Raw genomic sequence first — 27,422 nt, 5'->3', positions numbered from 1 at the left:
TGCGGATGCAAGCTCTTACAAGAGACTACTTACCATCAGATTAATTTTCAATTTCTATCTCAAGGTTTAAAAAAAGCATACTAATGTGCCCTCTGGTATTGCGTTTATCCGGTTTATCTCATGGTGAAGTAACGACTAGCCCTGAGCGATGAGTATAAAAATCATCAATACCTTTTTTACGAAAATTATAATAGTTGCATGAATTCATCACACTGGTCTTGTCTATTAGCGCTGCGCTGATAAAACACGTCTTAAAACCAAATTGATTGGTTAAAATACTCGTAAAATATCAATATTTTTGTGTATTGTCAAGGTTGCCATCTGCAGATTTTCTAAATTTGCCGCTATTTCCTTTGGACATCTTTTTCTGACAAGCCTTTACACAATACTCTAAGCAATACATGTATCGACAAAAGAAACCTATTTCCTTGTGGGATGTATGTGTATCGTAAAGATCATATGGTTTTGTAACATCAAATTCGTATAATATTGCATGGAGCATGAAATATACACCACGAACACGACGCGGGCAATGTTTACAAGAACATGACTTATCTTTCGCACTGGGTCTTTAGGGTAGCCTGAAATAATAAAAAGCAAAAAGGTTTTGAAGGTTATTGGGGCTGCAATAGAAAAGAGGTAATACAATTTTTGAATAGCATCAGCAAATCTTCTAGTAATTTTAACTCCTCAATGTACGCTCACCTCTTGAATTTTCACCTCACGCGCTACTAGCGCCTCTCGGCCTCTAGGTGAGAATTATTTCCCTCATTGGGTCGTTCCACTCACGACCAAAAATAAAATTAATAGAAGAAAAAAATCCAGAAAGAGATGACCAAAACTTAACGTTTAACGTTCAACAGCGTAGGTCTCAAGTAGGTCTACGCCGCGCCGCAGTGTCTACACTAGACAGAGAATGGTCACAGCGTACCCATAAACTACAATCTACATAGAACTGAAATAGCATAGACGGATGCGTTTGTGTTGTATGCGTTTGGTTTGATACTTACCTACTCTAGCCAGCCAGGATTTTCCCTCCTTTTGTGCTAATCGGTATATTTGGCGTTTAACTTACTTTACATCATGCGTAAGATATCAAAAAGTCGTACAGATGATGATGTGATATCGTCTACAAATGGTTCTATCGCTAATGAAGATCATGCTGATTCGGAACGCCGAGCTGACCCAGATCACCAAGATGAGAAAGATACAGAATCGGAACCGAAAGATAATGTTGGAAACGATGATGAGTCGAATAGCACTATAAAAGAATCATCTAAAAAGGCTAAAGCAAAGAACAAGCATAAGAAAAGGAAATCTGAAAGAAATGTTGTTGAGGAAGAGTATGAGGCATGTACTAATGGATATTAAGCCTCGTGTTTGTAAACAGTAGCTTCCTACCTTTATAGATTTTAAAATAGTGGAATTGTTTTGGATAACTAGAGTGCAAAATGAATTACGTATGAATTATATTTATTTATTATCATATTAATTCCAGGTGGAAAAAATTGTAGACTCTAAAAGGATAAAAGGAAAGCTTCATTATTTAATACGTTGGAAAGGGTATTCCGCTGACAGTGATACTTGGGAACCAGAAAACACTTTGTCATGTCCTGAATTGATTAACAAATATAATGATGAGGTGAGATGCAAACTTTTTGAACTAGTTCATTAGAATCCTCCAGGTTTTTTTACAGTATCGCTGCAACATACCACTACATTGTTACAAAGTCTCAAGTAGAATCATAAATTTAAACTTGTAGTGATATTATTACAATTATTTTTATTTTCTGTGTAAATGTTGAATACGAGCATGTGAGTGCAAGAATGCTACCTAGAATCTTTCTTCCTGTTTTCTGTATTTTACTATTAATATGTTACTTACATTGTGAACTAAATGGTGTTATTAGCATTGCCTTAAGCGAATCTCTGATCTTAAACAAGCCTAAATTGCATTGCGAATGTGTCACATGTTAGTGGCTAGACTACTCAGAATACTTTTCCTTTTCAATTTATAAAGTATGATAAAGATCTTGTCAAGATTTTAGCAAACCTATGTGGTTTGGTAAAATTTTTGCTTTTCATTTGCTATAATGAAGGTTGTAATATTTTGTGTATGTGTATATGTATGCTTAAGGTTGTAATAAATAAATTTTCACATCAAACAAAATTTTAAAATTTTAGAAAGAGAACTCCAAAAATAAAGATCCAAAAAGTGACAAAAAGAATAACAAGAGGAAAGCCAAGAAAGAAACCAAAGTACCAGCCAAAAGGGCAAGAAATGACTCGGATGAGAGCGATGTGGATGAGAATGCTGAATATGAGGTAAAAAACTCCAGTAACTTTTATACTTTAGATAAAGTTTCATAGATACATCTTGAGTGATTTTTAAGATGTCTTGACTGGTTAGCCTCATGGTTAGTGGCCGTGACTGCTAAATTGGAGGTTGTGGATACAGAAAGGGTTGTCAACTAGTCAACTTCGTCATCTCAAGTTGAAAAGAGTTTAAAATTGATTATGTGTTAGTTACAGTTCTCAGTTGGTGTTGTTTGGCTATAGTGTTTGGGTTCATCCACCTTTGACTAGGAACTAGAATGAGACTGATATTATTAGAATTGGTTTTTTCTTTGTCCCAGCTTTTTGAGCAAATAAATATATTTGATTTGAACAAACTGTATGTAATGTGAGTGAGGAGACTGGAAAAATTAACACAATGCTTTATTTATACCACAACAGATTACTTAAATTTCATAAGAGCTTTTTATTCTCTTTTACTGTTTGCTCCTATTATTTTTTAACTATGAGTACTAAATAATGAATGGATTCTCTGTTCTTGGAAAATTCATGTACAAGGCGAGCTGTTATCAGAGTAATTTAATTTTTAGGTTGATCGTATCCTAGAAGTACGCCACAAGAAGAATGGCAAACGAGAGTTTTTCATTCATTGGAAAGGGTGGTCTAGTAAATACGATTCTTGGGAACCCGAAAGTAATTTAAACTGCTCGGAATTGATTAAGAAATTCATGGAAAAGGTACAAGTTTTGCATTACTTAACAGTTTGTCTAACGAAATTGTTTATAAATTAATGTAATGTAAACTTTTTTCGTAAACAGGTGGACAAAGCTCGTACTGTGGATTCTCGTAATTTAAGAGTGGCTCCAGAGACAACCAATCGCTTTACGCTACAGGACCCTTCCTCGGGTCGGCGGTTAAGTAAAAGGCGCGGGCAACGCCAAAGGTAATTTTTGTTTATTTCTGAAGCTCTGATAAAAACAACCACTAATAAATATATTCATATACATAAGTGCATCCAACTTATTAATTAAATTGATGCTTAATAATTTGATTGCTTTAAGATTTGTGACTCAAATGATATTAGGAAGGAAGAAGGCACATTCATTGCCATTTGTTCTAGCCCACTTATTTTTTTTTATCATAATCTTGTTATTTCTAGGGTACGTTACGACAATGCCGAATGAAGTTTGAAACTTTTGCATGGTATATAGTACCTAACATTATTAGTATCTAAGGTTTTCGCAGCATTGCATGTCATATATTAATATTGATATTACTTTATAGTTTTGACTTTGTTCTTTTAAATACATTATGTGCAGATGTATTCAATTGATGAGACTTTCTACGCTAGGGAAGTATTAATATACTTTGACAAATTTAAATTTGTATGTATGTACTGAATTTTTAGTATCATAATCAATGCAAAACGCAAACTGAGTCGAGTACTACACGAAATGTCCATATCAAATGTCCAATGCCGATCTATTGCTGAGGGTGAAATTAATGCTTAAGTTTGGGTAATTGTAGGCAAATGACTGCTTTACGAATCGCGTTGTATTCGAGAATTATTTCGATTTTAAGTAAATGGTATACACATATATAAAAAAAATTGTGTTGTAAGTGTATATTTTGTTTCCCTTTGAGTCTGTTGGATAATTAGTTATTTCCTGAATTGGTTATTTTTGCAAAGTTGCACCTGCTAAGTCTATGTCGCTACATAGACTCGATAGTTGTGGTCCATTCATAAATGGTGTATGCCGCGGTTTGGATTCGGATTCAATAACTAGGATAGCCAATCCTAGTTATTTGACCACTCATTACTTAATACACTATCGAAAACAGAGAGTGTTCTTTACGACCACCTAAAAATTTGGTTTAATTTTAAATTCAAAATAAAACTAATTATTGAAATTCGGTCAATACACTAAGTACAACTAGATATTTTGTAACAATCTTGTTATACATTTTTGTGTAAGTCATGTTTTTAATATATATTATACAAACCAATGGGTAAATTCAGTGTTAGATGAAGTGCACATTACGCTGGTTAGTAAATAATAATAATTTTAAGTTTCATGTACGTTAAAACTTAAATGTTCTATTTTGTTAAAGATATAAACTTTATTCTGAAAACATTCATCGAAATTAACTAGTAAAGGGACCGTCCATTAATCATGTGTTTTTTTGTCTTTAACACTCCTCCCTCCCCTACGTGATAGGTGGTGTGGTTGGCTTACCCCCATTTCACAACGAAATCGAAAAAGTTGCTGTTTCTCCTAGATTTCATTATTTTTTCTAACTTTTATTTACCAGTAAAAAAATATCTGTAGCATCAAAGAAAGCAAGTTGTTTTTTCTGATATGTTTGTTAAGAAAACACGCGTTTGACAAATAAACATACACAAGATTTAACGAGATATCACTATTGTCATGTATTTCTGATTTATATGTTTAATGGACGGCCACATAGATATAAGAAATATAAAACAATTCCCTAAAATGTTAAGGAGTCTTGGATTCTTATTTTGAGGATTTCTTTAGTTCGTACCGTGCGTAATGAGTGCTCCCTCTTGACACACGAACCAAAAAGATCTGTAAAATATATGACGTGTCCTGGGGCTGTCGCCACATTTTAAAGTTACATTACTGCAGCTATGGCAGCGTGACAACGCCCCCCCGGTTGAAAGCGTGTCTCTCTTTCACAACTACGGTAATATTATTTTAAGAAGTGGTGGTAGGTCTAGTGAGTTTTAGAGTAAGGTACATGTATATTAAAAAAGTAGTTGTATTTTATGACGAAAGAAATATTTAAAAGTTTGCCTAAACTTACTTGTGCAATACATAATGCAAATAATTTGTAGTTTGCAATGGAAGTCTTTAATTATTTGTTTATAGACATACTAGAGGATATAAATGAAACTATGTTCGTCAAGAAATATAGATATATTTGTAAAGTATTTTTCAAATAGTAATAACATCAGCCTTTAACTGCCCTGTTGAAGTTGAATAAACACGGTCCTGTGTTTATTCAGTTACTGTTAATTTTGATAAAAAAGTATACAGACAAAATATTAGGCGTTTAGGAAAATAAATTGTATCGCTTTTTTAAACAGAGCTCTTTTTAACTATATTCACAAGTTTGTGATTAAACTATTTTTCCTTATATGAGTTTAATTCAAGTGGAACAATTTAAAAAGAAACTAGGTATTGCTAATCCAATATTTATTGACTTGTTGTGTATAAATAATCTATAATTTGAGAAATCTTAGGCAGTTCCTAAATTTTACGTTTAGAAAAACTATAATTTTTTACCTCAAGATGTTTAATATATTTTGTTTCCTTTGTTAAATATAACGAACTAGCTGTTGCCCACGACACCGTCCGTGTGGACTTCCGTTTACAGATAGCGGTGATTGCCGTTTTAGTGGGAGTAACGAGATAAAAAGTAGTCTTAACACCCCCCATAACCCTCCCCCCTTCAAATCAACTACCAGACACCGCTCGCCCATAACTTACCTTTTCCAGATAAAAAGTAACCTATGTCCTTTCTCAGCATATTACCTCTCTACATTAGCTGTGTATCAAATTTCATTACAATCGGTTCTGAAGTTTCATCGGGGGAGCGAAACAGACAGACAGAGATACTTTTGCATTTATAATATTAAAAGGGATAATTCGTAAAATTTTGAAGTCAGTGGAATTAGGTTTAAAAAGTAAGACCATAGAAGTTTTTGACTATAACGGCTGAAAAGCAATTTGTTAGCTAAAAATTACTGCCTAAGTATGTAGAATGGTATCAGCTTGTGTCATCAATAATCAATGCGGGTTAATTTTCAATCACCAGCCATTTTTTGTGCAATGATTCTCGGTCATATTTATTTAAAAAGCTTTTCAGCATATCCTAAGGTACAGAAAGCGTGAAAAGCTAAGATTGAAAATGATAAAAAGTCTTCGGCCAGGAAGATTTTTTAAATAAAAATCATAGTAAGTTATAATTATTATTTTAACTTAACATGATAAACTCGTCGCACGCAAACATTGTTAAAGTACCAAGCGGGAATCAACAATAAATCATGCCTAAAGAAGAAAATAATACTTGCGCTAAATTTCATTATTTCTAAAATAAATGTTGTATGCCTATCGTTTAAGAATAAAAGTTTATGTAGCTTAACTTTCGCGAAAGCAAGCTTTATTTTACGTTAATTCACTTATTAACTTGTCCGAGCTACAAGAAGTATTAAAAAAAGTAATAGCTTCTTTTCGAAAGTTGTGTTTGCATGACTACGAGTTTGTCACATGATAAGATATCGAAACGTGTCGGCAAAATAATGCATTCATTGATTATCCAGCATTATTATCTTGATGCCTAAATGAAAATTAACATTAATTTATTGCTTAATATTGTCATAAGAGTGTCGATATGGCCCTCGAATTAAGGCTAGAGTGGGAACTAGTATGTAAATTCTGAATTTGCGATTATATTCAATGCATATTTTTTATTCGCTCTTAGGTTCAGAATGTTAAAATTTGGCTGGCCGTTAAATATTAACCCTGTATAATGTATATCGTTGGTACATAGCTAGTTTTGAAATGTTGACGTACTTTTGTTATGGATTCCCTGTTGTAATAAAATTATACAGCACTATGGCTATACTACGGCGAGACTACATTGGGTACCTACGCAGGACGTATTTTCTCCAATTCTCACTTTTATTTTGTCTAATAACTCGCTCGAAATACCACATTTATGAAAAAAAAATAGATCTTTAATTAATACATAAACACATACTACAACTAAAGCATTACATAAACCATGAAGCTTTTCGTTGTAATAATGTGCACAAGCCTTTTGTGTGGGTTTTTCTGTAGTGTCCTTTAGTTCTGTTATATATTCTGGTGGTTAAATGAAACATTGTTAGTTGATGAGGCTTTTCCTACAGCTTTTGAGAATTAGGTATTTAAAGCTGAACGTTTTCGAGTCTGGTTTGAAGCAATTCAAATGTGCTTAAAGGTAAAGTTTATGTATGTTATTAATGTTGCAATTGTATGCAAGATAATATGTTTATTTTTTGTTATCGCACTGTAGATAAATGTAATGATTGATCCAAATGGATACATTTGTATGATACCGACTTTAGGAATAAATTTAAGAAGTCAGTTGCTAATATTACATGTTGGATATAATATACGTTAACAGATACGTTACATGTTTCATTAGTTAAGACTAGATTCAGGGTTCCATACGCATAAGGTAGGATTGAACTGATTGTGTGCATTTTCGTTTCATTTTAAAACTATTGTAATTTATAAGGTAGATAAATAAAATTAAAACAATATGCAACAGAAGACTTGAGTATTATTTATTCTTCCTGTAACAATAAATTGTTCGTGTTTAAGTTCTTAATAATTTTTCTTCGTAGTATATTAACTAATCTAGTGACATTTTGATGTTAAACTTCATGATAAAACAGTTAATTATTTTTTTTATCAATCTGAATCGATATTAATATCGATCAACGAAAATCGCGCAGTATTTTTTTAACAATTCTCAAAGCGTTAGCTATTTTAACTCAGGATACTGAGTTAAAATAGCTAACGCATCGATTCTCAACAGCACGTCATGTCAGGTTACTTTAATTTCCCGGACTTTAATTTTTGGGTTGCACTACGGTTTATTTATGCAAGATAACCCACAAACCTTGGTAACTTTAGTACCACCCACTGACTTGGCAAACATTTTGGAACGGTTGTTTTTCATGATAAAACGTTTTGTCATTGGTTGTCAGTAGCCAGTTTCAGAATGCAGCATTCAGCATATATAACCGACAGCGTTTGCTGCCTCTACCGTCAATTCAGCCTAGTCCATAAGTTCCCTTTATTCCTTAAATAATTCCTTACCGCGGCGCCCGATAACGCATGAACTGCTTAGTTGGCACTGAGCGCTCGCCCTTACTCCGCTGCAGCCAGTGTTGACTTCAGAGTTACAGCTATTCCGAAAGTAAATATAACTGAGCTTTAGCTAACTAGCTCTAGCTTTAACTTTAGGCTATGTAGTGCAAATAGAGATGCCTAGCAAAAAATGTGAATTACGATAAAATTTCCAGGGACGATATTTTTTCCAGCTTACGTCCCGCAACTGGTAGATGCCTCTCCCAAATCTTCCACTATATTCTATACTGCGCCACCTTAAACATGCCCACGCGTTTTGCGTTTATAATATCTCGTCGAGATCGCTTCCTAGGCCGCCGGCCTCCCTGCTGGCTCTTACGTCAGTAATTCCAATGACGATAAAGTACAAATAGTAGATAGTAGTATATGAATAGTAAATTAGTCAAAATATACGTCAAAGGCATAATTTGTAGAGACCACTAAGATTTGATATAAGTCAAATGAACAGCCAAACAAAAAATCATAGTCCATTCCAAGTAAAGATTTTATTTTATAACATTTAGCTTGAACACAGGATTATACATAAAATGATTACATACTTTTGTACCTAATGTAGCTATTTATTGAACAGTTTGCTATGAATTTCATTGTGAATTACACTAAGCCCTCGAGATCGGGGCGAGGAGGAGCCACTAGCATCAAGTCAAAGTCTAGTGGCGCAGGATCCGGGCGGCGCGGCGCGCGCGGCGCCAGCGACAGCGGCGGCGAGGAGGGCGCGCGCCGGCCGCACGCGCCGCAGCTCGCCTCCGCCTCGCAGTCGGCGTGGCAGGCGCGCGCGCAGTGCCCCGTGCGCACGGCGGGCCGCGCGCCCAGCCGCCGCCCGCAGCGCACGCAGCGCCCGCGCACCGCCAGCCCGCGCCGCGCCTCGGCCAGCGCGCGCGCCAGCCGCGCGTGCGCCTCACGTGCCGCCACCCGCGCCGTGCACGCCCACGCCGCGCGCCGCGTCCCGCCGCATGACAGTATGGTGTGTGCCACGTGGGCTGACTCGCAGGCTCCCTTCAACGTTTCTTCGATAGGGAGGTACGCCGCAGCTTCTAACAGGAGCGTCGGGGGAGGGACGCGAGCTTGTTTCAGTAGCCGCGTCCACATGTCGGCCGCAGCGGCAGGCGGAAGAGTGGGGGCTGCGCGCGCACATAGTTCGCTACCTTCAGTAATGAAACTTGATGAAAGCTTCTCATCTTTGGTTGCGGTCGCAAGTCGTAGGATAACATCGAGAGCTGCGCTCGGATCGCCGACGGCTTCGAGGCATAGAGCTTCCGCTTCAGGTGGCCCCTCCGAACGAACTATTGAAAGTGCCTCCTCAGGACGAATAAGTCCGACGTTATCAGTTAAGAACAAACGCACTTCAGTAGGCCGCTTGCGGCAAAGATTTCGTAAATGAGCAGCAGCCGCATCTCCTCGCAAAATTCCTGCTTCCAGTAAACTCTGACCGAATTTAATGACTTGCTCGTTGCACATTGACTGCAGGATGGAATTATAACAATCTGAAAGGTGATCGCCCGCAATACTGGCTATAGCTGAGGGTCGAAGTTTAATAAGAGCGGGTAGGTGAGCTTCGAGTAAGTTCTTAGCATCCTCTTTAGTTTCAATTAGGGGCCGAAGGTATTCAAAGAGCTCATCAATGTCAGCGCAGGACGGCGTGGTTATTTTTAAAAATTCGTTGATTGCGCGTTCGTGTTCCCCTAAAGCCACATCAATGCGCCACAAAACTCGGGGACGGCCATTTGCAGCGGCATATTGTTCTTCAAGAAGTTCGCGATGGAATCGCCCTCTCATCAGAAGAGCTATCCATGCCCTATCAGCTCGTTCGCAAGCAGTTAGTGCAGCAAGTTCTCTAAGACCGGTAATTACTTCTTGGTCCGTTGGGAGAGCGCCAGAATTTAATTGCCCTGTTAAAAACTCTAGGATTTCAATACGGTCTTCTTCGTCCTGAAAATATTAAGTTACCAATAAAATGGAAGCTGCAAAGTTACAATACTAATGAGAATGCTTAGATGGAATGCTTTATAGCTAAACGCAATTACAATATTTTATAATAGTATTAACTATCTCGAAGTGAAATGCTAAAAGATAATTACGGGCAAATCTCTTGCAAACGTCAGCAACGTGCGAGCAACTCTCAGCCGATTTTGTTTTCCCAGCGGTCCAACGAAAGGCGGGTCGCGAGAGCTCTGTTCTAGAAGTCGAACTGCTGCCGCCGCATCATGCTCTACCATAGCCATCAACGGTGATCGTCCCTTGCTATCTCTCTGAAACAGATAAAATAATATAATAATTCTTACATGTGAGCACTAAATCTGTTCTATGAACAATGTACCCTGAGATGACAAAATGTCCTTGAGATTCTTAGCTTGCTCATCTAGACAGTATATGAAATTGCTTGTATGTTGCGTAAAAATAAACATGCTTACGTCATCGGGCGAAAGCATGGCGTGCAGTGCGTCGTGGCGGGCGGAGGGCCGCGCGTGGCTCGGCAGCGGGCGGCCGGCGGCGCCGCGCCCCGCCAGCGCGTCGGCCGCGCCCACCACGAGCGCGCAGCCGGCGCACGCGCCCCCCGCGGCCCCGCCCGCGCCCGCGCCCCCGCCGCGCCAGCTGCACCGCGACGTCACGTGCGCCATCAGCTCACGCATCGCACCGCTTCCGCCACCTAATATAACCCAATCTCTAACTTCGGTAGTGGTCACAAACTCCATGGAAAATAATGATCAATAGCTATAAGTGTTTTGTTCTCGTTGCGACGTGGGTGTTGTCACAAACATTTATTAAGTCACCTGCAACAGAACATCCAGACTAGGGAACAAGCTTTTGTGGATCACCCAAAAAGGCTTGCCTTACGTGGGGTTCAAATCCGCCGCACGTCGCGCACTCTCGAATTGTCAGTCGCATATTTCATAAGGTTTTTTTTTATATACATATTTTTTTTGTACACTGAGGTTATCTACCTTATTGCTTAATATTAGCTAAATTATTCATTGTATTTATACTAACCTAACCTACCCAGGAAAAACAAGTGCAATAATATTTATATATTTTTATATCTTCTTTACAATTATCTTCTATTTAAATTCATATGTGTGTAATATGAATTTAAATAGTAGATAATTTAAATAATTATTTCATTGATCAAAAACTTAAATTATAATTGGAGACTTACCGAGTGCCGCAGCTATCGCGCCGACTGCTCGCCATAGTCCCTTGTCTCTCGTAAACACGCTGGCTCTATGCGGGTCGAGAGACGTAAGAGGAAGTGATGCTATAACACGCTCAACAAGGCCAGGCTCAAAATCCGCCAGTTTTTCGATCAGGAGCTGAGGATATAGAATAATTGCTGTGTACATTCACATGACCTATGTATAAAAGAATTAGGACTTCTTGATGGATTAGAACAAAATTGGACCTGGTCCGGACTTATATGAAATACCAGCATTTATCGAAATTTTCTCTTTGAAATAACCTGAGTAGAATCCGGAGAAGGGGATAAATCTGTGGTTGATAAATCCCCCCGAGCTGCTGCATCTCCTAAAGCTTCTATAAAAGGCTTTTCATTACAACATTGCTCCCATAAGCGGCTCCATAACTCATCCCTAAAAATAAAAGTATTATATTAATTTTTTACTAGTTTCTAAATGTATCTTTGAAAAGAGTGAAAGATCCTTTGTCTTTGAACTAACCTTAAATTATATTTTATGCACAATTTCACTGTTTGATCAGCAAGTTGTTTGTCATTTAGTAAATGTGGTCTTTCTGATATTGTTTCTATAAACTGATTAGCTAGGGACTTTGCCTCTAGTCCTTGGGCAGAACAAAGCAATCGAAGCGCACTTAGATGTCTTCCGGAAGACAACAATGCTTGTGCTCTAGCGAGTAGGTGGCGCGGTCGAACTCGAACGATACCACGTCGGCCCAGCAACGATAATGTACCTTCTGACACACATGCACCTCCAAGAGCACTTACGCCCGCAGTACACATGGCTCGCGATACACGACCATCCGTCCAATGACCCTAAAATATATCATATTAAAGTTAAATATTCTTATTATGGCATAATAATATTTTACTTGAGCCTACCAATAGATACCTTAAAAAATGCCGACGCATAAACAGGTTCCATGTGTGACAGATCCAAAGGTTTATCATAGTCATCTCCCCACAATCTCAGATTCTCATCAACATCCAAAATAGCCAAATTGCCTCCAAGCCACCCAAGCCATAAAGGTGTTGAAATTAATTCAACTCTTTGAATTGGTTTTATAGAAATAGTAGATCCCGTGATAATAAGAGAGAGCCATTGCAATGTTTTAGCACGCCCGCAAACTAAAACCCTGTCATCAGTTTCACTCCACTCAAGTACTGGGAGTGTATCAGGAGGTCCAATAAGGCGTAATCCCGCCGCTCGACCACCAGCTACGATAATAACGCGGGATAGAGTTGCTAATGCTAAAACGCGAGAGTCACGGGCAGCCATCGCTACAACTTCTCCTCGAGCTCCTGAGAAAAGGCACGAAGAGCGAGCAGATCGCACTCCTAGAGGTCGCGAGAATTTTATCAACCAAACTGACCCCCCTGTATCAAGAGCCAATCCTGATGTTCCAGCCCAAGTCACACGTAATGTTCCCCATATTTCGCCTCCCAAAGTAACACGTCTTAATATTGTTCCCCGCAAACTTTCATACTGGCATATTAATCCTCTGGCATATCCAGCAAGCAGTCGTGTACAGTCTTGGTTGTAGGATAAACATGATACAGCTCCTCGGTCAATATTTGAATCACAAACCCATCTCAATGTTTGTTCATGAAATGATAAAAGGTGCCCATGAGCTGTTCCAACTGTTAATTTAGCTTCTGTTCCCACACTTAAAGCAGTAGCAGCTCCTGCAGACGACCTTTCCTAAGAACATATATGGTCAACAAAAGTATAAGCAGGTCTTAGAAAAGACAGGCACAGGACCAGAAAGTATACCTGTATACAGGTGTATGTGTAATTCTATGGTGTACAATAAAGAATATGTGGTAATTTTATACAAGATTAAAAAATCATAATAGTCTCCAGAGACTACTGATTCTATTTTCCCTAACCTATTTACATAAAAATAACACATTCATATTTCTTTTTAAATTATATGTCTAATAAGGATAAGGTAATCTATTGAGGGGCAATATAGGTTTTAGTGAAAAACTTACTTGTGCTTGTAAAATCTGTTGAGATACACCTTGTAAAAAGTCTGCTTGAAGAGCTGAACAAATTGTTGGCTCGTCATGTTTTTGCTCTTTATTTTTGATCTCTTCTTCTTCAGTAGATAAAACTTCTGCTAAAGTAGGTGCCTCACTGGTTGGTAATGCATATTCCACTTCATCAAGCTGAAAATTGTCAAACTTCTAATCAGAATTTTAACACTTTGAGGGACAATGAATGAGAAGCAATAAGTGTGTCTTTTGATGCTTAGTTTTAGTAAAAAATAATAATTATTAGTTTAAAATATTTGTTCAACAACACTTTTAAAACGAACATGTCTAAATTTAACTATATGAGTAACTTTTCTGTCTAGCTAGGTGGGCGTATTTTGTTATCAATACACTAAGTTAGACTTCAGATATTGCATCAAAGTTGCTTAATAATGTAAAGCTGTTATACAACTCGTTTAGCCTAAGCAAGAAATGAAATAATTTAACCAGTTACCTCTTCAATATCCAAATACTGAAGACTTTCGACGGATTCTAAATCCGAGTCCAATAAGGACTGAATAGAGGGAGTTTTTAATAAATCCATGTTGTCGTATTGTTAATTAACGGATCAGCGTAAAGGCATCTGAAATATAATTCATGATTGATACAGTACGAATTACTTCTTTACCAAATTAAAAAACAAAAATTTCATACATATCATCAAAATAATGTTTACGAGATTTTTGACTTTTGGAACTCCGAATCTTAAAATTGAGGATCAAATCTTGTTATAATAGTTATAAGTAAACAGTCGATCAAAAACTGACCATTTAACTATGAACTTCAATTATATTCCCAATTTACTTATTATAAAATCAAAAGATTGGGTCAAAATTTGTAACACCATTTTCGGTGACACTGACAACTGTTAAAGTTACTAGTAAAGTAGAAAAGTGTCAAAGTGCCGGAAAGTGATAAAAAATGACGTTCATTGTAATATTACATTGTTATTATATTTATACAAGCTGACCCAGCAAAGGTTGTTATGCCATATGAAAAAAAGGAAAACCAAACAGATTTCCGATACTCAGATCTACCCATTATGCACACAAAATCAGTCAAGCCATACACTTCATGAGAATCAGTCAAGCCGTTTTGAGTCAGTTCAATTAAGGTGTAGCCTGATGAGTCGCTCGTCGCTCGTTTGCAGCGACAAATCTGGTCTCGTGATATGTAGCGATAAAGCTCAAAAAGCTGAGCTTTATCAATATGATCTTTTCACAGAGACAAACTCTGTGAGAAGATCATAGGCATTTCATACACTATAGAATAGAGAAAAGAAAAACGATCGAGAGCGAGCGGCGAGACTAGTCGATCCAAAAGTGGTGCTGTAACGGTCTCTAAATTAATTCCCGTAAATAACGAAAACGAAAAATCGAAGAAAAGACACCATTATATCGTTATTTTTATGCAATTATATTTCCTTCATTTGTATCCCTGCCACGGGTACGAATGAGCTTAAGGAATCAGCAACACAGGTTACGTCCTGACCAGATTTGTCTCAGCAAATGAGCGACTGCATGAAGCAGCAACTTTTCGAGTCACGGGAAATTTAAAATAGGGTCGCGTGATCAGATTTGTCGCTGTAAACGAGCGACGAGCGACTCATAATGCTACACCTTTACGTACACCGTGATACGATAATTTTATGTACATACAAACGAAGTTATAATGATCAGTTTAAAGACGAGCAGGAGTTAAAAAAGTCTATCTTTTGTATGTCCTTAGTTGTATTCTTAGTCGTTCATTACAATAAAAAAAAATATTTTACGCTCTTGCTACGCTCATTGTTCACTGACATCATTCCAAAGACATTATTTGAGTGTATAATGTCTTTGAATCATTCCCAGTCATGCAATCAGTTCATTTGCTCGTCTCGTCTACTTTGCTTGTCTACGTTTGTGTGGTGTTTTATTTATGGTATCCATCACTGGTTCATTCGTTGAATTCTTTCGGAGGTGCTTTTTATAATTTTACTTGTAAGCTGTTGCCTTCGTAGAGAGTGTGTGAAATAAAACTTGTTATTTTATGTCAATGTAATCTTCTGTAAAAAACGGACATAATTGATGTGGTTTGAAGTTTGAAATTGGAGAATTTGTATCGACGTTCAGCAGATCATGTCGCCATTTTGTTAAGTCTCATCGTAAGTTATTCGATAAGATAAGTTTCAGTTTTAGTCAATTGAAGAAGTTTATACCGTCAGTTAATCACAATGGCTGATAATAGTTCGAAAGAACCACCTATACAAACTGTCAGTGGTTTGCCGCCTAATCATAATCCCTGGATGTATGGCATTTACCATCAATACAGTGCATATCCTGGTGGTATGTATCCACCGTACTACAACCAGTATTTCAATCAAATGGGAAACAATGGAGGATTTCAGAACAATTCTCATCAATTCCATCAAAACAAGGATCAGAAAAACGAAGTAGTTCATCATCAGTTTACTAAACCGCCGCCAACTCCTTTACTTGGAATGTCTCCTCTAGATACCAATCGCCCATTTTTTAACCAACCGCCTATAAGGTTTAATCTTAACAATACCAAGAAACCAGCACCCATACCTCTTAATGAAAATCCACTTCTTGTAAATAATAATGGTCCAACCAAAAAGAAACGCAAGAAGGGGAACAGCAAATTTAGTGATGATCAAACAGATTCTTTGTATGACATGCTGCCTCCACTTCCAGATCACCCTCCTCCACTACCCCCTCTTCCTCCTCCAGATATCCCCAAACCCCCGCCCCCCCCTCTTGATGTCCCTCTGCCGCCTCCTTTGGCCACTGAGGACATACCTCAACCACCAGAACCAGAAGAGGCTAATGTCTCAAATGATAAAGCTGAGGATGATGAAAATAAAATCCAAAACACAAATTCTTCTAACTTTTTTAAATCTGCATCAATTCCTACTGCAGGCACTTGGCCTGAAAGCTTGGAGAGATATATAAAAAGATGTTATGAAAAATGTAAATCTGGTTTTGATAGAGATCAAATTGACATATGTCTTAAAGGAAGAATTACAGCTGCTGCGAATAAAGATGAAATATGGACAAGAAATTGGGATGAAGAACCTATTCCAAGTGTCCACAGTGAGCGCAATAATTTGGCAGTTAAACCAGTTCGTGGTACTTTAGGGCTGTATCAAAAGTTAGAAAATATGGTAGAGCCTCAAAAAAACAGAGGTCCATTGAACAGTAGGGGATTTACAGGCCATAAGAATTCACCACAAAGACGCAGACGCCTTAGTTCTAGGAGTCGATCAAAGTCCAGAAGTCCTCCTAGGAAGAGATTGAGGTATGTTGATTAATCAAATTACAGGCTCAACATAAGAGTTTTATATGACTGTTTGACATGACAGTGCCTAATAATGATATAATTGTATAGTAATTTTAATAAAAATAAAGTAATTGAAATAGATACAAAAGCCTTATGGGGCTATTATTATTTAAAATTTGCTAATACTTGTATTTTTCTATACATTTCCATAATAATGTCACAATTCTCAACAATTATCCTTCTTCCTTTTTGCAGCGCTTCTTCTGCTTCTGGTGATGAGGTTGAAGATAAAAAACATAAGGGTAAAGGACGACAAAAAGTTAAGGATAGGTTATCTTTAGATCAAAAAAAAACTGATAAATATCAAAAGAACAGTAATAAAAAGAAAAATTCTTTGGATCAATTTGTTGTTGAAGATTTTCAGGGGAATGCAGAAAAATTGCTCAAAAGAGCTGAACGATTTGGAAACACGGGTAATGTACCATCAATAGCAAGCTCTTTGCAGGGTGGAACTAAGAAGCAGGAACCATCAGTAAGAAAACCAATAATTCAAGATACAGAAGGTGATTATGAAGTTAACAATATGCATATAGTAGGAACATGCTCAGACATAGAAAAGTCATTCTTGCGATTAACCAAGGCACCTGAAGCATGTGAAGTAAGACCTGTACTTGTATTGAAGAATTCACTTAAAAATGTAAAAGACAGATGGGTCACCAAACAGGATTATAGATATACTTGTGACCAGTTGAAATCAATTAGGCAAGATTTAACAGTAAGTTTTTTATTATGCTAACATCTTCAATCAACATCTAAGCCACTGTTAGTTATGAATTTCAGCAAATTTATATATTTAATTTTAGGTTCAAGGGGTGCGTGATAAGTTTACTGTTGAAGTTTATGAGACTCATGCAAGAATTGCTTTAGAAAATGGAGATCATGAAGAATTCAATCAGTGCCAAACACAGCTTAAAATGCTCTATGGTGAACTGCCTGATTGCAGAACTAATTCTGCAGAATTTACAGCATACAGAATACTGTACTACATTTTCACCAAGAATACATTAGGTATAACATAGTGTACCAGTTGTGTTTATAAATCATTTTCATCTTAATTGGTGCACAATTTATTCAATTATATGATTGTTTTCAGATCTAACTACAATATTTCAGTTTCTTTCTAAAGAGGACAGAGAAACTGAATGTGTCAAGCATGCACTTCAAACAAGATGTGCCTGGGCCACTGGCAATATGCACAAATTTTTCATACTCTACAAATCAGCCCCATTGATGGCAGGGTATCTAATGGACTGGTTTGTTGAGCGCGAAAGGAAACAGTACCTGAAATACATCATTAAGTCGTACGTCTATTATTTAGCTTTTATGAAAGTATTTTCTTTAGTTTGGTGCTCAATATTTGCAGTTTAGTCCTAGTGAGGCAGTGTAAGTTAGCGAACTAGTTTATTTCATTTCAGTTAATTTCTTTTGATTATTATATTATTATGAGATACAAAAATGGTCAATTCAGTTAACAAATGGCATTTTTATATACTGATAGCTTGCTATAACCGTGCCATTGCAGATAAATTAGCCAGCTTACTGCTCAAGTAGCTTTAGTTAACAATTTATTGAGACTTGTCACTTGTATGTCACAACAAAGAATGCCAAATAAATTAAAAATTTGGAATTGCAATGATTTAATTATCTTCACAGCCTCAATGATGCAAATGAGCCCAATTTTCTTTACCCAAAGGGTAAAAACCTGAACCCTATTACTGACGCACAGCTAGACAGTTGAAATTTTCACAGTCAACTCTTTTCTGCTTTGCTATAAAAATAAAAACAATATCCATCTATTATGTTGCAAAGTAGCACTTTCTGAACATCCAAGAACCTTTGTATGTGTATAGACAGTATTGCTCAACCTATACCGCTTCCTAAGTGCTTTGGCTGTGAAGAAACTGCATAAAACCACAGCAAAGCATGCAGGCGAAATTTTTTCAACATTTTACAAAATTATAACTTACAAGCAACTTTTGTTAAGTTGTCAAATTTATTTGTCAAAAAATCAATTTGTTTTTCTTATGCTTTCATTATTGTGAAACCCTCTGTGTCGCGAATTAGATTCGCGCTGGGCTGGATAGTTTTGTTAGTTGCATTGCTGCACTGCCTTATTAGGACTAATTTTAAAATCGCAAAACTAATAATTTCATTTTATCTTGAGCAATTAGATCTGCAGTCATTAAATAATTGCATTTTTTATGATATTGGTAAAGTAAGTAAAATACATTACTTGATTTTTTTTAGATAATTACGGATTTGAGTGTATGGTTTGAAGCACTTTTAAACGTTTTGAGAGAATTTAAGCACCAATTTATTTGATTGTTTTTATGATAGCCAGCTTTGCTGGTAGTGTTTTATTAACATGGTTTTTATATGTGCAGCTACAGACAGACTGTTCCTGTGGACTTCATCATTCGAGAGCTGGCGTTTGATTCAAGTTCTAAGGGTTTTGAATTCCTAAATCAATTCCCTCTTTCGTATGCTGGCTGTGGTCAATCTCAGTTAGATTGCAAGGCCAGTCTTCCTGCTGTTGGGAGTATATAACATTTCCTTTTTGATAGCCGTCCTGTTATTGTAGCGTGTTGTTGCGTGGTAATGTAACGGCCACGAAGCTGCAGGTGTACAGCATGCAGATTTGCTGGGTGCAATAGTCAGCCGAATCGTCATCATCACTCAACATATTTTACATCTTAATTTTACATGCTTTGCTAGGATGAGGCAAATGACATATTGCAAATTCCGTTGTGCAGCCGAAGAGGATTATTACTACATTGAAGAATTTACAAGCTACAAAAGGATGCGCGTTATTGGTTAAAACAAACATTTTTAGTGTTAATAGTGAATAAAAGACTAGCAATGGACTTCATACAAGTTACTGAAAAAGGAACTAAGTGTTAATACTTGTTTTTATCCTAAAAAGTTATTTAATATTTGTAAATACGTATTGTAATTTTATGATTGTCTATATCACGTTCAGTCGTAATAATTATGAAATAATTAAAGCACGCATTATTTTAGAGTTAGTGAATAAATGAATCTCGTTTTACATGGATTGTTTTATTTACGTAAACACTTGGGTACCTCTGACATTATGTCTCTATTTTTTTATCGACTCTGTCAAGATGTCTTTGAAATAAGGATTTTCAAAGGCCTTATACCTAATTTAATTTATTTCCTAGTAGATGACTAGTGTCCACTGGCAAGGCGATAAACTTGAGTATACTGCCCATGATAAAAATACAGTGGCTTTTGACGGTTGTCTTAAAAATCGGTTGATACATCCAGAGAAAAACCTTACAATCATACTTTGCCTGTACGGATAGTCGAGTGGTTACGGTCACCACACCAAACTCATCGAGCGCAACGCATCGCGGGTTCGCTCCCCCGTAGGACAGCCATCTGTGTAGTCCGCGAATTCTTGCCATAGTTGTCATTCATTGTCAGTGTTGAGTATGGATGTGGATAGATATAGGGGAAGAGGTCAGAGGACGATTAAGGAGGAGGAAATGATGGACTCAATAGTAATAGAAACGCGCGGAAACAGCGGTTCCCGCCGTGTCTAAACTAGCCCTTAATCTTTTAATGCTAGATTCTTTAAAAACAGAAAAATAACTTATACTCAAAGATTCCAGACCCCTAGACCTTATTTATTTTCCGACGGACAAAACATACATAATAGGTTCGTATTTGTGTGTAGGTACAGTAGTACAGTGAACGTATAAATACCTGCTAGATGGCTAATACTCAGGCACCAGGTAATACAGTTATGTAAATTTGTTCTCACTTTATTTATAGTCTGAGGTCTGAGTTTAGGGAATATTTCCAAAACACATTTTATTGGCAGATTTTTTTGCCAGACACTGAAATTAAAAACATTAGGTACATAATAATAATTTGTGCTCAAGCGCACAAATTGTGAGTTTTCTTATTCACATTCATGCGCACGTTAACTAATAAGTTGCCATATAAAATTAGTCTGACATTTTAATTCTCTGCTATCTATATTATCGATATTTTTTGACAAGTTGAAGTGTCAGTCAAGTTTTATTATACATTTTGTATCTAGTATCTAAACAAACACAGTGAATGTAATTCTGTTAATTTCTGTTTGGGTATTATAGTTAAAACATAACAGTAGGTATTGTAGGAGAGACAAGTATTTTTAACAGTTTAAACTTTGCGACCAGATTACAATTAAACATATTAATATGAAAATTGAAGAGTTAGTGGAGTAATAATAAATCATTTTCGTCATGGATAAGCTAACAGTAATTTCAGGCACACTTTTTATGGCAGCTGATGTTTTTGCTATAGTCAGTCTCGCCATGCCAGATTGGATTATCACTGAAGTTGGAGGTTTGTATCGTGTCATAATTTTTCAAAAGACCTTGAGGATTGCATACCTAACTAACGTATCGTTTATCATGTACTCTAAAGTCCTGTAAATAAGCCAATCAAGTTGACTACCATTGAAATTTAGCCATAATTTATATAATGATGTGATTACCCTTTTAACTTCATGACTCCAGGTCTTCTACAAAAATATAAACTGATTAAGAGATTGATTTCCAGGTGATACTCGTCTGGGCTTAATGTGGTCCTGCATAACACTTTACAATCGTCCCCAAGTTTGCTATACACCTGACCTACAACCAGAATGGCTCCTTGCACTCATATGTATATTTATTGGATGCATTTGTATTACAACTACTGTCATACTTCTAGCATCAAGCCATTTTGACAGAAATGTAATACCATATGCAAGATGGGTGGGCTTTGCTGCAAGTAAGATAATGTTTTTCATTCAACAACATAATTATTTAATTTTAATGAGAAGGTATGCTGAGTAAATATATTTTTAATTGCTTTTAGTGGTGGTGTTTTGCCTAGCAGCAGTGATTTTCCCAATGGGATTCCATGTTGATGAGATTGGAGGGCAGCCTTACCAGCTACCAAACAGCCACCAAGTGGGCATATCATACATCTTGTTTGTCCTGTCTCTTTGGATAACTGTGATATCAGAGCTATTTGCCGGAAAAGTGTGTTTGCCTCATTTTTAAATGTGTGTAATGCCCCTATAAATAATTCTATGTGATTATGTTTGCCTATTTTATGTTGTTTAAAGTAAGAATAAAGTATATAATTGTTTTTCCAAGAAATGCTTATTGTGTTGTGATTTTGCGTTTCAATGTCCTATCTATTTTATGTTACATTATTATAAAGGGTTTTAGGTCAGATGGAATAAATACACGTGCTGATGGTAAAATTTACGTATATTTTATCACTTGTCCACACTTTACACTTCACAGTACTTATCTGTTCCAAAATGCGACAACCACTCCCCTTGCTAAACTAACGTCAATCCGTTATATTCAATTTTCCCTCTCCCATTTTAAGTTGACAACTGACAAAATGTAACTTCCGCTGGCGCCAGTTTAGCATTCAATTATTGTTAAATAATTGTTATTTACTTTATTTAATAAATAGAAATGGTAAAAATATTGAATATATTGAGCTAATATAATTTAGCAATAAATAGGATTTAATAAAACATTAAAACACTAAAATAATATAATTTCCGGTATGTATAATAAACTTAAAAAAATAAAAGGTTGTTCCTGACTGCTTTAATTTTAAATATTAAACAACTTGTACCTTACAGCTCGGCCATCCTGTTTTAAGCGAGTCCCTTCGCTTTATTAAGAATGAGATATATAATTTATTTCTTGTATAATCTAAATTCAAAATTTTAATTTGAATAAATGATCTGATTTGATAATTTATAATAATTATAACATACATAATATGACAAATTATTATAGTAGTAACTTATGAATTTATGATTTATAACATGCACAATTACACAATAATATGTGTGATATATGATTACACTGATGAATTACAATTCTTTTATTATAAGTATTCGAATTTAACACACAATGATCACACTTATTAACCGACGATTATATGTAATTTTAAGAATTCGGGAAATAATCATTATAAAGTATGTTTAGACTCACATTTGCTCATTCTCACTAGAATGATCATTTTGAGACGAATCTGACTCGAAATCTCTGTTAAAATTCATCCATGGTTGAATTTTGTCGATGGCAACTATAGCTTCGTATTTTCTGCCATTTTTACGAGTTAGAGGTGTATCCTCGATCATAAACCTATCATTTGGAAGTAATTTTATTATACGATACGGCCCCTGGAATTTAACAGTAAGTTTCTGCGACTTGCCGTCATGAGGCACATGCCTTGCTACCCGTACTAGGTCGCCTTCCTTATATTGTGTGGAAATTTTTCTATGCCTATTGTACCTAGCAGAATCTTTCAACTGTTGTCCTTTCATCTTCTCTCCTGCGTCTTGTCGTACCTCTTCCATTTCTTCAACCGGGACCTTGTTGAGTGTCTCGTGGATGATATCATTTAATTTACCATCTGTTCTACTGATTATATTAAACCCAAATAGTAGTTCTGATGGGCTCTTCTGTGTTATTTTGTGTTTTGTGGTATTAATACCAACCTGTATATCTGTAACGTATTCATCCCAAGACTTGTCATTTCCATGGCTAGAAGTTGATAAAGCATCTAAGATCGTCCTATTATATCTCTCGACCTGTCCGTTAGCCCTGGGCGTAGCAACGGCATTTTGGATATGCTTAATACCATAGGATTTAACAAAATCTTGAAATGTCTTGCTCGTGAAACTCGTGCCCTTGTCAGTAATCAGACGTACTGGAGCTCCAAAATAACTCACATGTTGCCTCAGTACCTTCACTGAAGTCACGGACTTGGTGTTTCTAACTGGATTTATACTGACATATTTGGTAAATCCGTCTACTATTATCAGTAGGTAACAGTTACCTCTCTTGCTCTTCACGAAAGGTCCCAAATAGTCTGCGTGGATAGTGTGGAAGGGTGTACTGACTTTTTCTATAGGGTGTAATTCGCCCTCTTGCTTACCTCCAGGCGTTTTGTGGTAAGCGCACTCCAAACAAGACGAAACATATTTTTTTACAAACCTCCGCATTTTCTGAAACCAGTAATGCTCCTTGATGCGTTGTAGAGTTTTCTCGAACCCATAATGACCAATGTCGTCATGGTTCATTTTAAGGATCTGCCATCGGACGCCACGTGGAACTACCCATTTTAGCTCATCTCCAACGACACGAAAGACTTTATCATTCTTCAACTTATAGTTTTTATGTACATCAACAGCTTCCACAGTAGAGGGGTCTAATAGAATTTCTTTTATTTTCTTAACTTCTTCATCGGCAGACTGAACCGTAGAAATCCAATCTTGGTCAGTTTGCTGTATCGGTAAGACGTCTAGAATGTGTTCTTCAGTTACTGGGTTATCCACGGCATTTCTGCTGAGGGCATCCGCGTGTGTCATTTTAGTTCCGGGACGGTACTCTATAGTGCAGTCATATTCTTGGAGTTGAACCCACCATCGAGAGATACGTGGTATGAGGTCCCGTTTAACTAGTGTTGATCTGAGTGCATTGCAGTCTGTTAATATTTTAAATGAAATACCTACGAGATAGACTCTAAAACGACTTAATGAAGCAATTACTGCTAACGTTTCGAGCTCGTATGAGTGCATCTTGCGTTCATCAATGGTAGTTTTACGACTGAAATAAGATACGGGTTGTAGTATACCTCTCTCATTGCGTTGTAGCAGTATCCCGGCCAGGCCTTCTTTACAAGCGTCGGTATGCAATTCTGTTTCAGACTTAGGGTCGTATAGAGCCAGTATTGGCCTGCTCACAAGTAGATCCTTTACTTTCATAAATGCTTGCTCGTGTTCATCGGTCCAAGTCCATTGCATATTCTTCTTGAGCAGGTCTGTTAATGGTGTGGTAATCACAGCATATCCCTTAATGAAACGCCTAAAAAATCCAGAGAGACCAAGGAATTGCCGTACCTCATGCTGATTTGAAGGTCTTGGAAACTTAGAAACCGCCTCGACTTTTCTGATTCCGGGTTTAATACCATTAGCGCTCACATCAAATCCCAGAAAGTCTATAGAGTCTAAGAAGAAGTGACACTTACTTAGTTTTAATGTTAATCCACCTTGTCTGAGTAACTGGAGTACCTCTTCTAACCGTTTAATCCCTTCGATGAAATCTCTGGATGGAATAAGTATGTCATCCATGTACACAATCGCATATTTAATCTTGGCTTCCATCAGTATTTTATTAATGGTACGTTGGAAAACAGATGGTGCGTTCACTAGGCCAAAAGGCATGCGATTATATTCATATTGGCCATCGGGCGTAACGAACGCAGTCTTATGCCGAGACTCTTCGCAAATAGGAATTTGATAGTAGCCTGAGGCTAAATCTAATGACGTAAACAAGGTATTGCCTGCAAGAAGATCCAATTGATCCTCTACTCTAGGTATTGGATAGTGATCTTTCTTCGTTTTTCTGTTAAGAGCTCTATAGTCGATGCACAAACGCTTGTCACCCGTCTTTTTCTGGACCATAACGATGGGACTGGCATAAGGTGACGACGACTCCCGAATTATGTCATAGTCAAGCATTTCTTGAATCATGCCCCTTACCTGTGCTCTTTCAGCGTGTGACATTCGATACGGACGATAAACTACAGGGTCAGCATCGTTCAATTCGATCTTCATTTCAGCGACCGATGTATAACCCAAATCATGCAACCCGTTAGAAAAACAGTTGCCATACTTGTTGAGCAAATCTTGAAGTTGGTTGCGTTGCTCGACGTTTAAACTAGGGTTAAAGTTTACGGAGTTCTCCATGTCAGAGTCATTAAAGGACACACTAAACGAGTCTAAAGTTTTCTCTCTTGACACAATGTTCCTTTCTAACGAACGCGTAAGAAGATCGCCTTTTCCAATGGTCATGGGGTTAGATGTAACATTATAAAGCAAGATTGCGCCACGACCCTGCTTCACTTCGTATAGTCCAGGAAGTATATAGTCCAGGAATGAAATATGCAAAACTTCTGATAATGTTAATATTTCCCAATATGCAGATGACTTTGTATTGTATTCGTCTAATGGAAATATTCATTCAGCTGCAAATGAATTGCAGTCAGCATTAGTCGTATTTAATAATCTCGTTAATGATTTGGGCCTTTCTATTTCACCTACAAAAACTAAAGTTTGTGTTTTTAAAAAAGGTCGATTTACGGAAAATATTCGTCTTTCAATAAACAATCAAAGAATTGGCCTTGTTGATCATGTCAAGTATTTAGGCATGTGGTTAGATAGGTCTTTAAAATGGGGTAAACATATTAATGAAACAGTGCAAAAGATTCTTCAGTATGTTAATATCTTCAAAGTGTTAGCTGGTCCAGGATGGGGGCTCCATCAAAAGCATTTAAGGCGATTATATATTTCTATTATCCGTAGCAGAATTGATTACGGTAGTTTTTTGTATGATAATTCTAGTAATAGTAATTTGAGTAAGTTGGACAAGATACAAAATCAGCTGTTACGCGTTGTTGGTGGCTTTATACGAAGTACCCCCATACATGTTATGGAAAGTGAATTGTGTATCCCTCCTTTATTTATTCGCCGTAGGTACCTAGCATCAAAGTTTGTTCTAAAGACTAAATCAGTGACTAATAACAAAACTATTTGTATTATAAATGACCTTACTGCACACTGTCAGTCTAGTTACTGGGCGAACAAAAAAACACCTTTACTTACATCCTCCTTTGTATCACATTATCGTAATATTTATGTTTATTCTAGTAACCAAGTCCAAATGTTTTCCTTAGATACTTGGGTAAGTAATATAGACTTACTAGATGTAATCCACCCAAGTATTCCTGCCATAGATCGTCCTAAGAGTAGTTATAATCAATATCATCTCAACAGTATTTGTGTGTCTTTTATAAATAATAATTATTCTGATTTTTCCAAAATTTTTACTGATGGCTCTAAGGAGCAGTCTATAGGTGGCGCTGCATTTTTAGATTCAATGGTCGGAATTGGTGCTAAATTCAAAATTAGTTCAAATGTTTCGATAATGCATATTGAATTAGTTGCAATAGCGGAAGCTCTTTCATACATCAAATCCTGTCAGCTTAGTAAGGTGGTCATTCTGACTGATTCTAAGAGTGCCTTGCAGCATTTGCTTCGCCATACATCGCATGCTGGTGGTTTACCTGTAGCGTATGATATTTATAAGTTAATTCTGGATCTGCAGCCTTTTATTGAAATCCGGCTACAGTGGATTCCGTCGCATGTTTGTGTGAGGGGCAATGAGGAGGTAGATTTTTTGGCAAAACAAGCTATAACGGAAGGTATTCTTTTGAATATTCTTCCGCTGTATTCTGATTTTTTTGCTACCCTTAGATTAGCATGTTTACGTTTATGGCAGGAATACTTCGAGGACCGCTCTAAATATAAGGGCATTTGGTATCGGACTGTTAATCCACGGATATCTTCCTTTCCGTGGATTGACTCCGATCTGGTTACCAGGAGAATAGTGACGACTGCCCTTAGGCTTCGTTCTGGACATGTTCCATCGAGGAAGTTTGCACACCTCATGAAAAAGGTCCCGTCGCCCAACTGTCCTGACTGTGGCACAGTAGAGGATGTGCAACACATCTTGGTGGAA

General features: G+C 36.9%; 4 protein-coding genes across 5 annotated transcripts; 3 read left to right on the top strand and 1 right to left on the bottom strand.

The window, feature by feature from the left end:
- Positions 1-596: 596 nt before the first annotated feature.
- LOC113495730 (chromobox protein homolog 5-like) lies at positions 597-7,053 on the top strand. Its single transcript, XM_026874642.1, has 6 exons — positions 597-1,350; positions 1,499-1,642; positions 2,185-2,325; positions 2,886-3,032; positions 3,114-3,238; positions 3,455-7,053. Exons 1-6 carry the CDS (start codon positions 1,084-1,086, stop codon positions 3,477-3,479), a joined length of 849 nt encoding a protein of 282 aa, XP_026730443.1. The 5' UTR covers positions 597-1,083; the 3' UTR covers positions 3,480-7,053.
- Positions 7,054-8,709: 1,656 nt separating this feature from the next.
- LOC113495712 (vacuolar protein sorting-associated protein 8 homolog) lies at positions 8,710-14,599 on the bottom strand. 2 transcript variants are annotated; one of them, XM_026874610.1, is made up of 10 exons: positions 14,235-14,599; positions 13,922-14,050; positions 13,426-13,602; positions 12,323-13,132; positions 11,915-12,246; positions 11,698-11,827; positions 11,398-11,551; positions 10,655-10,890; positions 10,322-10,492; positions 8,710-10,172 (listed from the first exon to the last, which is right to left on the bottom strand). In XM_026874610.1, exons 2-10 carry the CDS (start codon positions 14,009-14,011, stop codon positions 8,838-8,840), a joined length of 3,435 nt encoding a protein of 1,144 aa, XP_026730411.1. In that variant the 5' UTR covers positions 14,012-14,050; positions 14,235-14,599; the 3' UTR covers positions 8,710-8,837. The 2 variants fall into 2 exon arrangements, with proteins under 2 accessions (XP_026730411.1, XP_026730419.1); XM_026874618.1 differs by lacking the exon at positions 14,235-14,599 and adding an exon at positions 14,122-14,226.
- Positions 14,600-15,340: 741 nt separating this feature from the next.
- On the top strand, positions 15,341-19,855 carry LOC113495723 (leukocyte receptor cluster member 8 homolog). Its single transcript, XM_026874631.1, has 5 exons — positions 15,341-16,764; positions 17,002-17,521; positions 17,610-17,814; positions 17,900-18,107; positions 19,191-19,855. The coding sequence occupies exons 1-5, from the start codon at positions 15,680-15,682 to the stop codon at positions 19,351-19,353; spliced, it is 2,181 nt and encodes a 726-aa protein (XP_026730432.1). The 5' UTR covers positions 15,341-15,679; the 3' UTR covers positions 19,354-19,855.
- A 983-nt stretch (positions 19,856-20,838) lies between these two features.
- LOC113495706 (uncharacterized protein C16orf52 homolog A) lies at positions 20,839-21,983 on the top strand. Its single transcript, XM_026874596.1, has 3 exons — positions 20,839-21,165; positions 21,382-21,594; positions 21,682-21,983. Exons 1-3 carry the CDS (start codon positions 21,063-21,065, stop codon positions 21,867-21,869), a joined length of 504 nt encoding a protein of 167 aa, XP_026730397.1. The 5' UTR covers positions 20,839-21,062; the 3' UTR covers positions 21,870-21,983.
- Positions 21,984-27,422: the final 5,439 nt, after the last annotated feature.

This window comes from Trichoplusia ni, chromosome 1, assembly GCF_003590095.1.
Source record: "Trichoplusia ni isolate ovarian cell line Hi5 chromosome 1, tn1, whole genome shotgun sequence".
In the NCBI taxonomy this organism is placed as follows: domain Eukaryota; kingdom Metazoa; phylum Arthropoda; class Insecta; order Lepidoptera; family Noctuidae; genus Trichoplusia; species Trichoplusia ni.
This window is presented reverse-complemented; position numbering and strand designations above follow the sequence as displayed.